Below are 15477 nucleotides of genomic sequence, written 5' to 3' on the forward strand. Positions count from 1 at the left end.
TTGCATACAAAGCTAAATTGAAGATTTAAAACTAGAATTCTATTTCCGAAACTTCAAATGTTTCTTCCAAATTACACGCACATAATACAGTATCATCACTGCTGCCAGTATCTAAATCCTGACTGAGCTAACTCGACAACATGGCATCTCAAGAGTGCTTCGAGCCGATCACATGGTTTCATGCCACAATGCTTCTGATATGGATGCAACAATCCCTCCTCCAGGGCCATTAGAAAACATGCAGATCCCGTACCACAGCTATCTGTTTTCATTCAAAAAACTCGATCCAGGACAGACGAAATATCCGAGACTAATTTCAAAAGTCAAGCAATGCATTAGGAAACTCTGGAAGTATCCCTTGACCTGGCAAAAGCATTGAACCATCAAACAAAGATGGTATCAGATACAACAGCATGAGATTCATTCATCAGCTGAATTTCCGTACGACAGTAACCACACCATGCTTGTTTCTCATACCATTGCGAATGATTCTCTGAATTTTGCAAGTAACTTTAGAACAAAATTTTAACACGAAACCAGCTGAATAGGGAAGAAAGAGTTCAAATTATACCTTCAAAACAGAATCAGAAGTTCACGATGTTGCAACTCTCTAGGCAAGTAGATCGGTAAAGATGTCAGTTGGAGCTCAAAAGGAACTTGAGAAGTAACTTGGAGACAAAAACATTAAACCTCAAGTCTGTCATCTTTGATTTAACCCCCGTTATTTGAGTGACCCATCTTAACCAGGGACTGATGGCCTGTCAACCATTCAAAGAAACATATGACCAAATGGTATACACTTCCTAACCCATTTTAGGCTGTTGCTTAAGAAAGAATAATCTAGAGCATCTATTTCTTGTTTGGTGCAAAAAAGCTTAATACATCGTTCTCGTTTGAGTGACTCATCCATTACCCATTGCAAGATGTTCTTGCAGATCCTCTTCCTCATCCTCAATAAATGAATCCAGGTTAGGTGGACACTCTACCCACTTCATCTCAGCAACTAGTTCATCCAACCTTTCATATATCTCACTGCATCTAGGATGAGCCTTGTCTCCCACAAGAAAAGTGTGCAATTCATTCTTTATCTCTATCCAGCTGCAACCAGGTTCCTTTTTAAGCTTACTCTGCCTCATTAACCTTCTCATCTTTGACACCTCTCCCCATCTTCCAGCATCCGCATATATGTTGGATAGAAGAACACAAGAGGATGAATCCTCAGGATCCAACACCAGTAGACTATTTGCCGCAACTTCTGCCACCTCCACATTCCCTTGAATCTTGCACACACTCAGAAGAGTTCTCCATATAACAGCATCAGCTTCAAATGGCATTTTATCAATGAGCTCCAAGGCTTCAATGATCCCTTTCGAGCGGCCTACTATATCCACCATGCAAGAATAGTGCTCTAATTGTGGCTCCAACTTGTAGTGATTGGTCATCAGATGAAAGTAGGACATGCCCTCATCAAACAAACCAACATGCCCACAGGCCCGAAGAACCGCTACAAATGTTGTATGGTTTGGTCTGACCTTTTCTAGTTGCATCCTCTCAAACATTCTCAGTGCATCTAGTCCAAGTCCATGATAAGCATATCCACATATCATGGCATTCCATGATACTAAATCGCGATTAAGCATCTTTTCAAATGTCAGCAGAGAGTCATTCATGTTTCCACACTTGGCATACATGTCAACAAGGGTGCTCGATATGAAGACATCCTTGTCTAAATCTAGCTTCATTATCTGAGCATGGATTTGCTTCCCTAGTTCAATTGTAGCTAGATCTGCACAAGTATCGAGAACAGTTGCATAAGTAAAATTATCAGGCTCTAGGCCGTTATCTAGCATCTGGGAGAAGAAGCTCTGTGCTTCCTCACTTTGTTTCTGGAGTGAGAACCCCGATATTATTGCATTTGCAGATACCAATGTCTGCTTATCTATTCTGTCATGGAGTTTCTGTGCTTCTCCCATCATTCCACATTTACAGTACATGTCAACAAGAGCACTTCCAACAAAAGAATCCAGACTAAGCCCAGATTTGATCATCTTATTATGAACTTTAACTCCACAATCCAAAGATTGCAGTCCTGCACAAGCTTTGAGAACACTTCCGTAAGTGAACTCATCAGGTTCCAAGCCACAATGCAACATCTGATGAAAGTGCAACAATGTCTCTTCATATTGTCCATTCTGCTCGAATGCTGTAATAACTGCATTCCAAGATACTGAATCTCTCCAATCCATCTCCTTAAAAATATCACAAGCTTCTTCCAGAGCTTTACATTTTCCATACATATCCAAAACTGCATTTGCAACACAGACATCAGAAATAACTCCAGACTTTAGAGCCAAGCAATGAACTTGCAGACCCTGCAGATACCCTTTGACCTCTGCACAGGCACTCGGAACAGCAGATAAGCTGATCTCATCAAAGCCAACACCAGAGAGATTCATGAGTTTAAATAGCTCGATGGCCTCATGCCCTTGATCATTGCGCACAAATCCAACGATAATGGCATTCCAAGATTGCAGGGAGCGGGTTGGCAGCCATCGAAACACTCTCCTAGCATCATCCAAACTATCACCTTTTGCATACATATCCATAATGGCAGTTCCAACAATGACATCAGAACTATAATTGTTCTTGAAAGCATGCCCATGAAACTGTCTGCCTAATTTGACAGAGGATAATGCGGCACAGGATCTGAAAACACTTGCGTAAGCTGACTGACTCTGCCCAACACCAGCTCGTTGCATCTCTATGAACATTTCGAACCCCGTGGCATAATGTTCATTCTGAACGCAACCTGCAATCACAGCACTCCAAGAAACCCAGTTCCTCTCTGGCATTTCACTGAACAAGCAAATTGACTCGTCCAGGCTTTTGCACTTGGCATACATGTCCACAAGAGCACTCCCGGTAACCACATCAAAATGCAAACCCATCTTAACGACCGCGCCATGAATCTGGATTCCCATGTTGAGTTCCTCCAACGCAGCGCAGGATTTGAGAATGATGGCGAACGTAGTTCGATCCGGATCGATCCCATTCCACAGCATCTGGATGAAGAGATTTATGGGCTCGTACAACCCCCCATTTTGCAAGCACCCGGACATCAGCGAATTCCACGAGATCACATCTCGTTCGGGCATTCTATCGAATAGGGACTTGGCGACATCGACCGACCCATTCCGCGAGTATCCGGCGATCATGGCGTTCCAAGAGACGGTATCCCTGTGGGGCATACGGACGAACACCTGATGAGCGTAGTCCAAGTTGGAGCATGTGATGTACATGTGGATCAAGCAGTTGGCGACGAAGGTGGTGGGGACGAAGCCGGAGACGAGCATTCGGGCATGGGCTTGGCCGCCGGTGTCGCCATCGTGGTGCTTGGAGCATTGCTGGAATACATGGTAGAAGGTCATCTTGGCGAGGGGACGTGGACCGAGGGCAGTGGTGGAGAAGGAAGCGACGTAGGCGAGGCATTTGAGGAGAGACCTTGGAGAGAGCGAGGAGCGCTTGGAGAGAAGGTGGGGATGGAAGGTAACGAAGGTCATCGGCAGTGGCGTCCATGCTTTCTTCTCTTTTATGACTATCGCGGTTGACTTTTGGCCTGTTCCGTAGTTGCAGTCAGCCAAGTCGCGTGGGTTGACCAAATGGTTGACCAAGATCGATGTGGTAAATCAAACAAAAATATTTTCTTAAGAATTAATTAGTTTTTACATAAATTATAAGGCAAATACAAAAAAAATCGTATAGCACTTCTTATTTTTTTAAATATGAGATAACCCTTGATATTTATCCCGTCTATCATCGTCTTCATCCCGTTGTGATCGACTTCATCCTGTCATTCCATCGTGGCTACCTTCACATCTTATCTTCATCCTGGAGGTAACAATGACTCATATAAAATCTCATCGTCTTTGTTATCGTCACATTCATCTACAAGGATTTTCTACGTATACCCTAAGCTGCTATCATTAAGCCTTTGTCCTTTGTGGTGACTATCTTTCTCATCTCGCTTTCGAACACGAATAGCAAGGAGAAAAGGGATAAGATAGCAGTTGGTGATGCAGGAGAGGATAAAGTAGGGACTCTGAGCTTCACGAACGATGATAAAACAGAAGCCATATCTCGTCCTCTCTCGTTATCCCATGTTGGTTTTATATATGCAGGGTTAGGCTTTGCGTGAAAGAATCGTATAAACGTAGATAAAAGATAATTTTATTTTTTAGAAAATAAAAATACTCTAATAGATTACAATAAAAGCTTAGGTTTTGATTTTTTTTTTGCCAAAACTTATATATTTATTTCTCTAAATATAAGGTTATATATACACTTAATATCGACTTACTTGGAGGGTTATGCACTCCATTAAAATATCCAAGCTTATATTAGAAAACCTCTCATTTATAATAATATTTTTGTATTTTTTATTACTATTACTAAAATATTAATAATATATAACTTTTTAACGCCAGCAAGGCTCCATGTGGGATCTCTTCCGACCCGGGCTGACGTAAAAGGGGATTTCGGAGACGACCGATCGGAGGAGGCGATGGCGGAGGAGAAGGGGAAGACGGGGAGAGACGAACTCGCACAATCGTTAGGGGATGTCTTCATTAACGTCTCCACCATGATCAAGGGCGAGCTTCAGGTCCCCTGCTTAGTAGTCTCTTCGATTCCTTTCCACGACGTCACATGTGTTTGTCTGGTTACAGAATCAGCCCTGTTTTGAATCAATTTTATCCTAAATCCTCGGATTGTTGTGTGTTACTTCCATAAATTTTGCTTCTTTCGGAATTTTCCTTGCGATTTAGTAGTTTGGGAATCTGGTTTACCCTGACAGAAGGATGTTCTGCGTGTTGTTGTGTTCGACTGTTGCGAATTCATGTGGATAAATGTCCTTGTTTCATTTCTATCTTCCATTCATGTAGAGCATACTTTTAAAGATTACAGAAGAGAGACTGACTGCATTGAGTGCAAGATGGAGGTAACACTTCCTGGGAATAACATAGGAAACATCATATGAGATCATTTTGGTATTGGCAATAAACACAATGTAGTGCACCAAAAGTTTTGTCCACTAACTCGACAAAAGATGCTACAGGATTCGGAGGAGGAAATGGCCCTTTGTGGAGTTGATTTCTGGGACAGGATTAATTTAGACACGAATAGTTAGGATTTGTAGCTATTAGGTCTAAAGACATGATTCAAGTATGTTGTCCATTGCATTTCTGAATGCAAAAGATCGATGAGTAAAATGCTTTTGTCGATATTGGCACTTATCTGTGCCCGTGATGCCCGGGTAGCATCAAGTGGTATTGATGAGGGTAATAATGGCGATGGGACGTCAGTTGCGTCCGGATGATGCCTCGTGCCTCGGTTGACCTGACAGCACCTGGTCAAACAGACCAGAACGTCGGCCGAGGCACATTAACATCCTGTGCAAGCCCGGTTCTTCACACCACGCCAACACCGGTGTCAGACGTTACCAGGAGTACGATCCTGCTCCTCGCCAACGGGCACATCAGGCAACGGTAATTTTCCCTATAAATACCCTCGCGTTCATCAGGTATGGGGAGAACATGAGGAGGTAAGAAAAACTCCCTAAGACTATCCACTGATTTAATCGTCGGAGGGGTCGGGTCGAGCCCCCCGACCCGACCTGTGTGCAGGTGCGAAGACGGAGCGCCCCCCACCGCGCGTCCAGGCGAGGAGTCCCTCCCCGGTGAAAACAGCGGTTGCCCCATCCCGATCGGACCACCGCAGGCGGCCACTTCAGCAGTCTCAAGGGTCGTCCCAGGAAGATCCCCAATCATTCGGATCCGAACCCAATCGCGTCGGCCCCGAGGCCACGGCTTAAAGTTGTTGACTCCAACAGGTATGACAATCATGTTAGGTTAATTGATGCCTTTTTATGAGGAAAAACCCCTTTCTCTTCACAGCAATGCAGAATTGACCAAGAAGGTACTGCTCATGTATGTTCTTCAAATATGGTTCTAACATTAACGATATTGGAATGCCAAGTATGGAGAAATATTTCATCTTTTTTGGTTACACATCTGGTCTCTGGACTGATTCCTTAACCAGCAGGCTTAGAATGGGAAATTCTTGAAGAATATCCTGATAGATAATTGTTTGGTGCTGGAGAAATAGGTTCTTTTCCAACTATTTTTCATTAGGGTATACATACATACATACATACATAGGAAGTGCCTGTAAGATGCTTACTGTATTATGATATATAAAAACATGCAGCAGACTTTTGAAAGTAAGTAAATGTTATTATACTTTTCAGTTTTCATTACAGTTTGTATAAGTGCTATTCTCATGTTCGTGTTGTACACATAGCAGCATTTTGTTAATGATGCACTCTAAGAGGCATGCATTTGCAAAGTGAGATGACATGCTAGACATCTTGAATTTGTGCATTTCTTTTATCCACCGAAAAAAGGAAAAAACTTGCACACCTGACTCATGATGAATTTGATTTCATTTATAAATCATGTTCTCTTATGAACAATTATGTGTAGCTTCAATATAGGATAATACAGAAAGGAATCATCTAAAATTGTATGAGCATGTTCAAAGAAAATATATAGATTTTGTAGGTAGACAAAATGAGTTTCTTAAGATTAGCAATGCGAGGAAAGATAGATGGAGACCTGAAAAAGTTTAAACAATAATACTTTGAATGCTCTTAACTTTACACAAATCTCAATAACTGATCCTAAATAGTTAGGATGTAATTGTTTGCTGTTGTTGTACTAGGATGATTATTTCAGTGTAATTAATCAACATATACTAATTACTTTACTGATAGTATTAGAATTATATGCTTACGTAGATCTATGTGCTAAGTGATGCAAGCCGAAGCCATCCCAGTGCCCTATTTCTGCTTAATGCTTGCCATCTGAGTTTTTCTCTTTTTTTCTCCTCTCATTGTGATGGGGATTTTCCTGTTTCAGGGTACAAATAATCAACTCTTGCTTCTGGAGACAATGAACCAGAGAGTAGCTGAGGAATACGATGGCTACGGAGATGTTGCATCCAGTTTAAGACTCTTTGTTGAGCAACTCAGTGAGAAAAATGATGGCTTTGAAGAGTACGTCCACCAAATTGAGAAGATAGACCAGCAGGTTACCGAGTTTGAGGCTGTTTTATCGATGCTTGATAAATATGTTTCTTTGTTGGAAAACAAACTGCAATCTGCGTTACTTCATGATATAAAGAAACTTCAATCAGCATTTCTTCATGATATGCCTACTTGAGACGTGGATATGCGAATTTAAGCATTTGTTTTGTAATTTGGGTTGGCTGAGTCTTGATTGACAAATATTGTTTGTGTTCATCCTTGTGCATTATTTTGGATCCTCAGCTTAGTTTGACAAGTTCCATAGTCCCACATCGAAAAAATCAGACTTGTTATCTCCTATTGGAACTATAAATAAGGGTCTAGGTTTTGAAGTCAGAGACACCACAAGTGGCACCATAAGAAAAACCTAAGTGTTTGCTTTGGTTTAAATCCACATTCAGTTAAATAATTTGGCTTATTCTTTGGGTTTTTTATGACCTAGAAACATCATCCTAAGGCATTTGTAATAGTCCCTCTTTTATAGTAGTGATTTGCTCCTCTTTCGTTCGTGGATGTAGGTCAAAGTCAATTGATCGAACCACGTAAATATGGTGTTCTTGTCGCTTTTATTCTTTTCGCTTCATTGTCTTTGTTGGATTACCAAAATTACCCTTTGATAAATTTTCTGGGAGCTAGCTCTAACACATTCATCGAAACATAATCATGCATATAAAATCTTAGACCTCATCACATTATCATCATTCCCAACCCCTCCAGTGGTAGAAGTCACTGCTTTCGGTAGCCTGTTCTGTTTCACAGTTCTGTGGGCAGTGAGATATGATGGTTCAAACAAAGAACAAGAAACGAGCAAGCACATCACCATGGAAGCTGGTGGTGAAAGAAAGTGCAGCCCAAGCATGCTCCAGTCCCCGATCTATTACCTCCCAAGTCGCATCAGGACTTGTACGGACCCCTGTGGAGAACCGTGCTGCAGCTCCTGCACCAAGAAACAATGGCGGTCCCTCTTCCTTGGTAGAACGTACCGCCACATGCCCTCCACTGAGACTTCTCTCACCCACCATCGATGACCGCCCCCGATAAAGAAGGTCGAGTTCGATGGGTGGCGCGACCTCGTGTTTCAGGCCACCTCCATCTCCCCCCTCTTTCTTCGTAGCAGCCTGTCTGATGGTGAACCCACGCACCCTGTGATCGATTTCTGATCTTGCCATCGTGGGTGCTGCAATCACTTGCCCACTCTCTGCACCTTCAAACTTCTCCGAGCAGAAGGGACACAGCAGTGTCCATGCATGCATCCATGGCACACATACATGAGGATCACATGGTTTGGTCAACAGACCTTTGCCGTGGAGAGATGAAATCAAGAACAACAACTTCATCGAAGGTAGCATGAGACTGGCGACTCCCAAATGGCCTTTCACTCTACAACTCACTCCAAGAAAACTTCCTGTAGATCTGCTTAGATGCATTCTAAACTTCATTAATCCTATGGGCTGCGACCAGCACAGAAAACTCCCACTCTTCACTGACACTGTAACATATTTAGGGAACTTGTTTCACATATTTAAGATGATCCCTAACTGGATGTGGAGAGCATACATATCTCTAATCTCAAGAATTCTTTCAAGATTTGATGCTTATAAATTGTAATAAGAAATATCCATGCCTCTGTCTTCTTCCCTCTCAAACCTTGGTGCAGAAGCTTAAGACTGTCTTCCACTACTGTCGAAAGAATCTCAACACCTCCAGTCACACTCGAAGGAGATCAGCAGCAAAAGCTTTAGGAAAAAGGAAAGCGTTGGACCATGATCTGGATTTGTGCTCATTTTGGGACCAGGATCTTATCATGGCATAAATTAGTACACCAAGATCCTTGGGTTTGTTTGGTTGGCAAAACCACTGCTGCCAAAGCTTGATTACCTGCGTCGATGCATGCATGGCGGCAGACAGACACCAAACACCTGTGTCTTCCACCCTACTCGACTCTAAAGATTCGAGCACCTCTGTCTTTTCTTCTCTGATCACAAGAACAAGCTTTGAGTCCTTCCAAGTACACCAGTAAACGAGATGAATAAAAGCAAGAGGCCATCTCAGAAGTGAATGCAATGGAGATGTTGGAACCCTATCTTTGACCTATCAGTTAAGTATAATCCTTACTTATAAAGCCTAACCTGTGAATTGTTTTCTCCTCCCTTTCTGTTTGCATGACAGATATTCTGGTCTGGAAAAAGTCATGGTGCACTTGAGGTCTACAAGAATTGCCATTGTGCTTTTGCTGTCTCTGATTGCTTTGGAGGACTATGCTGCCCTTGCTCGAAGAGGTTGATACTTATCCTTTCTGTGGTTTAGACATATATATATGCCTGTAGTAGCGCTCATCTTTCGACACTCAATTCCTCCATTGCAGATATTGTAGCTTATTGCAAGAGTCATGAGGTAGACACCATTTGCACGAGCCTCTCCTTGTAACGAGCATTCTTTTTCTTTATGGAGCTGCTTTAAGAGTTGACAATGTTACCAGGAACTTGGTGGCGAAACCACAACTATTGTTGGTACCAGTAGAAAGAAATGGCTCAGAGGAAGAATGATGGTGGTGGCGGAGGTGAAGGCAGCAAGAAGCACAGCAAACACAGGTGCAGATCACCTCGTTAGTCAATGTGGGAATGGAGGAGATGGGATCATGAGATCAGGGTGTGGCTTGAAACATCGATCTCGCCCTGTTAGGGTTCACTATGCTGGTCTTGTGCCTTTCAGTTCTGATTACAGTGCACCAAGGAAACACCCTCCAAAGAACAACTGAGGCAAAGGCTTTTAAGCCATTTAAATCTCTATCATCTATAGCTGTTAAGTGATAAGAGGGAAACAGTTTGTATGCTGCATGTCTGATGTTTAATGGATCTACAAATTCCATATGAGATTACTCTACATGTTCTGCGTGATCCAAAACATAGGTTTCAATCTGAGACAGCCAGCATGATTGACCTTGCAGAAAAGTAGACTTTATTCCACTTGAACACTTGTTTTTTCTCTGTGCAGGGAATGCAAAGACCTCCTCGAGTGAATCACTTGAATCATCAATCACAGAGGTACATGTTCATGCCTTGCTGAACCTGTTCAGATTGGTGACTAGTTTGCAGAAATTTCAATGTCTCAGCAACACAAACCATTGAGTTTGTAGTTTCATTGTTCCCATAAGAAGCTAATAGCTTGTTGCCTTCTGTATGTCTCAGGAAACCAGCATCAATGTCACCCCCAACTGCAAAAATGAAGCAAGTGATTCACAGAGCAAACCCAAAGCATTCGAGGCCTCATCTGGCCATGCAAGCTTGGGTTCCTCAGCAGGATCAAAGCTTTCTGCTACCACTTGGCCACATGATTCATTTCAGAGCACTCGGAAACAAAACCTCCGAGAGGCCACTACTGAAATCTTCAAGATGCTGAACAGGGACTACCATAACAGGCCGCGCCGCCATCCACCAGTACACAATTAGAGCATTTGGATGTGAAATGTTTGCTAGTTTTGCATGGGAAATCTTCATATCTGTCATGCTTTTAGATCATAATTTAAGCTGCTGTGTTAGTCTGTAATGGCTTAGTTTACTGTTGCTTCAGTCTATTATATGTTAAACCTTCACCGAAATCTAATTATCCTAAAATGCTGGGCTCCATTTCTGCACTATAATATCAACAATGGATTTTATGATCTGGTTGCAACATTCATTCATGCATCATCAATGCATTGTCCTTTACCTATCAATGCACAAACTAGCTGCAATCTTAGAAGAAATTTTGTACATTTTTCTGATAAATGAAACAAAGAAAAGAGGAGAGATTGAGAGGTGGGATTTTATCTATAATTTTCTCAAATTAATTCTCTTTTTTACACTTTATGTGGGAACAGAGAAACCAGCAGATACTTTAACATTACGTGACCGATACCTTAATACCGTACAATATATCTTAGAGCTACTTATTCAACACATATATGATATCATGGGTATATATAACCAATATGTAGCCAACATTATTGAAGATGATATCACGATGACTTATAGTCAAATCGTATTATTATTATGTTCTGAATTCAGTGAACTATAATATCATGATCATAATTAATCTTGAAAGCAATACACAATTGCTCCTATATCAATCGCGAGAGTAACAACTTTAGAAGTTCACTACATAACTTTATAACTTGAGAATTTATTTTGAATTATTTAAACCCTTGAGATTAACTTAACCATCAAAAAGGTATTTATTTAGAATATTATAAATATAATTTTATAATATTCGATACTCATATAATTAGATGAGTTAATATTTAACAGAGATTACAGTCGAAAAAAGATTTTGATTGATTTCTAATCAACATTTAGTTCTCAAAAACTAACTTAAATTTTTTAATTTATTTAATGTCATGCACTTATTTAATTTTTCATATATATAAATTTTATAAAAAAAATATATTCAATATAATTTTTTTATTATTTTTATATATTTTAAATATACAATAAAAATAAATCAAAATTATTGTTTGACAACGAAGTGTATAAAAGGATGGTGGGAATCCAGCAAGAAAAGGAAACATGCATGTTGGTACAACCGTGAGCAGGTTTACGTGGCCATATCCAGTCCCCCGGTCAGAAGAGGCATTCTATCCACAAAAGCAAGCTAGATTTTGAGATCTACCGGAGAGTTCTGAGAAACCCCACCTCACCCTCTGCAAACCGTCTGCCATGGGTACTCCCAAACAGTGATCAGAAGAGGAGGAGGAGGAGGAGGAGGGGAGGAAGTGGAAGTGGAAGAAGTAATTAGAAGATTTAGATGGGGATGCTCTATGCCCATCCTCAAGGCCTTGGCTCAGTAGCAAAGGCTGCAGCAGCAGTCAGACCATTCACCTCCTCATCTGAACTCCTATCAACTTCCCAGTTAGCCTTCTGTAAGGTACTGATCTCATATAGCTGCAATTCCCTTTATGTCGGAAAGTGCTTTCTTCCAGGCTTCTACTTGTACTTGAACGAAAGCAGAAATACGCTTGTCGGTAATCTTTCTCTGAATTCGCCATTGCAGTCATCAAGACAGAGTTCCTTCTGCAGAGGACAACTGGATTCACGCCGTTCCTTCCGATTGGTTTCGGTTCGTGGAAGGAGACGCCGAGCAGGTAACGTTGTAATTTGAGCATGATGCACATATGTTGTTTGCGGATATGGCTTAGTGGTGGCTCTTGACATCATGTGGTAGTTAAGCCAGTCTGTGTTCTGCCATTGACCGAGGAGAACGTCGAGCTGGTTTTGGATGAGGTGAGGCCGAGTTTAATGGCCGATGGAGGGAATGTGGCCCTGCATGAGATCGATGGCCTTGTCGTGGTGTTGAAGCTGCAAGGGGCATGCGGTTCATGCCCAAGCTCAACGATGACATTGAAGATGGGGATAGAGACACGGCTGAGGGATAAAATCCCAGAGATTGAAGCAGTCGAGCAGATCCTAGATACTGAGACTGGACTAGAGCTCAATGAGGAGAATGTTGAGAAGGTAACATGATCCTTCTGGCCTAATGCCTTAGAATATGGCACTCACCATTTTTTTCCTGCAAGGTTGATACATTTTAACGGATTCTACTTGCTAATACGATCACCCATTCACTCCTCAATGTATAGATTATACGGTATCTACGATGCTTTCTATCTTTACTGTATCGAAAAGTTTGATGCTTCAGAATTATTTAAATGCATAGGCAAGTTAACAAGAAACATCTTTTTTACAGTATCAGTGGATATATGTGATGTCTGATTTATCAATAAACTTGCCATTTTCATCCGAGGAGATAATAATGAGTGCATTTATTTGTTGAGACACATCTACCAAACAACTCAAGAGTAACAGTGTTCCTTTTCTCTCCCTTTTTTTTTACCGACAGTTTTCCTCTCTGAATTCACAACCAAACTTAATATTGTTCTTAGCTTCCTGTAGTGTAAATAATACACACCTCAACATGTTCAGCTTTTAAGATATCATTATGTATGATATCTCAGTTAATCTAATTTCCATGAGATATATAAGGACCTTAATTATCCAAATAACTACTGAAAAGGGCATTGCATTAGTGGATCCTGAAACATCTGAAATGAAGACAGCAGCATTGTCACACTTCAGTAAAACAACTTGATGACTTCTCAGAACAGTCAATAATTGATGGATCGTGTGTTGCAAAGCTCATTGAGATTGCATTCTTGATAATCTATGGATGTTCAATCCATAATACTGCTTGAACATTTTGGCTGTCATCACTGCAGATTCAATCCTTCACCAAGTATATTATCTTGAAATTATTATGCTCAACATATTTGTCCATGACCTATTGTAACTTCAGGTTCTAGCTTTGCATGAATTGTTCAAATGGAAATGTGACCTTTTAGAAACAATAAGTAGTGTAGTTAGTGATGTTGAAACCACAGTTGCACATTTTCTTACTTCGTTCAGCACAAGCTTCTTGGGCCATGATAGCACATGAGAAATTCATTGATTGGTATGTAACAGAGTACGTCGATATAGAATTTATAACTGGGGCAAGTGTGCTACTAAAATTCTCTGGCACGACTTGGTAAAACCTAGGTCCAATGGACGATTTGGCTTGATGTGGTTTATCTACGGGACCTTGAGGAATATTGGTTACAATAAATTAATCAATAATGAATAGGATGATGGATATTTTCCTATTCTTAAACTTCAGTGATTTCTACCTCCACTTTGACAAACTTTGCAGTTCAATTCTCAAAAATGATTATCAAGTTTATAGTTAATATCTAGCTGTCCCTAGTAGAAACCGACAATTTGACAGCAACTGGAAGTCACTCAGAACTTTTGAAGATTTTTACTGTGGCTCCAGTGAGCTAATTGTCTTCCATGATTAAAAGAATTAAGTAAAGACACCAATTACCTGAAGAAAAACTGATGCAATTCCATTTGATCTTTCAGGTTCTTGCAGAGATAAGACCATATCTTGCTGGCACTGGTGGTGGCTTGCTGGAGCTTGTTCAAATTAATGACTTCATCGTAAAAGTTCGATTAAGTGGACCTGCAGCTGGGGTAATGACAGTCCGCGTAGCTCTAACGCAGAAATTAAGAGAAAAAATAGCTTCAATTGCAGCTGTTCAGCTAATTGATTAGTCCAAACTAATGAAGCAGCCTCACTCTCTCACTTTAGAGTGATCGATCAACCACATGCTCGTAACAAGATCGAGCCTCGACACATGATCTGTAAGGGATACTTTTTACTCAAATCATGCAACCCTTCAATAGTGGAAGTTGTGCAAGTTTCTACATAGCAAACATTTTTCTATCTGCATGAGTATGAATTTTAGGCCATCTGAACCATTTTTCTGGTAAATAAACTGGTCTTTGATCACTTAACATGAAATAGCAACTTCATCCCAAGGTCCATGCCTGAAATTTTGCAATTCCGACAGATCAAGAACATGCTATAAGTTTAACAGTTTTAATGTGATATCGGCTGTAGTTGTAAATTAGAAGTGATTCAAAATTTGAGTTAGTTTATAGGACTAGATGAGCATATAGTAGATGAATTAGTTCATAATGGAATTTATGTTTTAATTTGTGAATATTATATTCGTCATTATTTCTAGTTTTGATATATATGTACATTCTTAAATATTAACATTATATACCGAAGGTGACTTCAAAAGAAGAATATGCACAAAGAATGCAAGACATATATTGATATGCTCTTTAAAGCTATTTTTGCTAAGATTTTTTATGTGACTTTTATTTGGATCTTTTGTTTCGTTGCAATTTAATTTCAATGAAATCAAGAAATCAAACATTCATTGACTTGTGACTCGTGAAGTCAAACCTATTGCACCTTCTTTTGCTTCTCAACTCATGCAGCACACGACGAGGCGTTGACTTCGTCTCCGACAAGAAGCTCCCGGCTCTCCGTTGACTTTGTTTTGGCTTTCAAGGTCAAACGCCTACGGTTGCTCTCCAATCCGAAACGTAGATCATCCCACCGCCAAAAGCACCACCTCCATGTCACTGCAACTCACTGGTAACGAGTCCAACGCAACTCAATCGAGCTCACGCCCAATCCTACAACATTGCTTCTTACACTAATCGTAACTCAGCCCACAAGACGAATCAATAGTAGTTCTTACCCACGCACCCACCACCCATATTTTCACTGGAGCCCACAGTGTTCCCAATCAAAGCCGAGTATATACACGCGTTCCGAGAGAAACGGTAAAGAGTACTGTCCTAAAATCTAATAAACCAAATAATACGCGTGTTTTAGTCCAAATATATATTAAAAATCAATTAAAAAAGGTGAAGAAAAAAAGAGCTGCGAGAGAGAGAGAGGTGAGT

General features: G+C 40.7%; 3 protein-coding genes and 1 long non-coding RNA gene across 8 annotated transcripts; 3 read left to right on the top strand and 1 right to left on the bottom strand.

Annotated features, from left to right (window-relative positions):
* Positions 1-17: 17 nt before the first annotated feature.
* On the bottom strand, positions 18-3564 carry LOC135644851 (pentatricopeptide repeat-containing protein At3g02330, mitochondrial-like). Of its 2 annotated transcripts, none has more exons than XM_065162785.1 (2): positions 572-3564; positions 18-363 (listed from the first exon to the last, which is right to left on the bottom strand). In XM_065162785.1, the coding sequence occupies exon 1, from the start codon at positions 3558-3560 to the stop codon at positions 903-905; it is 2658 nt and encodes an 885-aa protein (XP_065018857.1). In that variant the 5' UTR covers positions 3561-3564; the 3' UTR covers positions 18-363; positions 572-902. The 2 variants fall into 2 exon arrangements, with proteins under 2 accessions (XP_065018857.1, XP_065018852.1); XM_065162780.1 differs by having other exon boundaries at positions 18-493.
* Positions 3565-4510: 946 nt separating this feature from the next.
* LOC135644883 (uncharacterized) lies at positions 4511-7313 on the top strand. The gene is made up of 2 exons (XR_010498616.1): positions 4511-5887; positions 6975-7313. It is a non-coding gene; the product is annotated as an uncharacterized LOC135644883 (long non-coding RNA).
* A 1625-nt stretch (positions 7314-8938) lies between these two features.
* LOC135644877 (uncharacterized) lies at positions 8939-10757 on the top strand. The gene is made up of 5 exons (XM_065162824.1): positions 8939-9420; positions 9507-9535; positions 9621-9732; positions 10136-10185; positions 10330-10757. Exons 1-5 carry the CDS (start codon positions 9333-9335, stop codon positions 10588-10590), a joined length of 540 nt encoding a protein of 179 aa, XP_065018896.1. The 5' UTR covers positions 8939-9332; the 3' UTR covers positions 10591-10757.
* A 988-nt stretch (positions 10758-11745) lies between these two features.
* On the top strand, positions 11746-14443 carry LOC103981021 (nifU-like protein 3, chloroplastic). Of its 4 annotated transcripts, none has more exons than XM_065162815.1 (4): positions 11746-12043; positions 12182-12260; positions 12350-12630; positions 14074-14443. In XM_065162815.1, exons 1-4 carry the CDS (start codon positions 11924-11926, stop codon positions 14263-14265), a joined length of 672 nt encoding a protein of 223 aa, XP_065018887.1. In that variant the 5' UTR covers positions 11746-11923; the 3' UTR covers positions 14266-14443. The 4 variants fall into 4 exon arrangements, with proteins under 4 accessions (XP_065018887.1, XP_018681105.1, XP_009395865.1 ...); XM_018825560.2 differs by having other exon boundaries at positions 11750-12043; positions 12170-12260; XM_009397590.3 differs by having other exon boundaries at positions 11756-12043; positions 12341-12630.
* Positions 14444-15477: the final 1034 nt, after the last annotated feature.

Source organism: Musa acuminata, chromosome BXJ1-4, assembly GCF_036884655.1.
Source record: "Musa acuminata AAA Group cultivar baxijiao chromosome BXJ1-4, Cavendish_Baxijiao_AAA, whole genome shotgun sequence".
Lineage (NCBI taxonomy): Eukaryota > Viridiplantae > Streptophyta > Magnoliopsida > Zingiberales > Musaceae > Musa > Musa acuminata.

Bases quoted from the DNA above. Each gene is read 5' to 3' on its own strand.
- LOC135644851 (XM_065162785.1), bottom strand. From the start codon at position 3,560: ATGACCTTCGTTACCTTCCATCCCCACCTTCTCTCCAAGCGCTCCTCG.
- LOC135644877 (XM_065162824.1), top strand. From the start codon at position 9,333: ATGGTGCACTTGAGGTCTACAAGAATTGCCATTGTGCTTTTGCTGTCT. The intron at 9,421-9,506 runs GTTGATACTTAT...CCTCCATTGCAG, and splicing joins TGCTGCCCTTGCTCGAAGAG to ATATTGTAGCTTATTGCAAG. The intron at 9,733-10,135 runs GTGCAGATCACC...TTCTCTGTGCAG, and splicing joins AAGAAGCACAGCAAACACAG to GGAATGCAAAGACCTCCTCG.
- LOC103981021 (XM_018825559.2), top strand. From the start codon at position 11,924: ATGGGGATGCTCTATGCCCATCCTCAAGGCCTTGGCTCAGTAGCAAAG. The intron at 12,261-12,340 runs GTAACGTTGTAA...ATCATGTGGTAG, and splicing joins TGGAAGGAGACGCCGAGCAG to TTAAGCCAGTCTGTGTTCTG. The intron at 12,631-14,073 runs GTAACATGATCC...TTGATCTTTCAG, and splicing joins ATGAGGAGAATGTTGAGAAG to GTTCTTGCAGAGATAAGACC.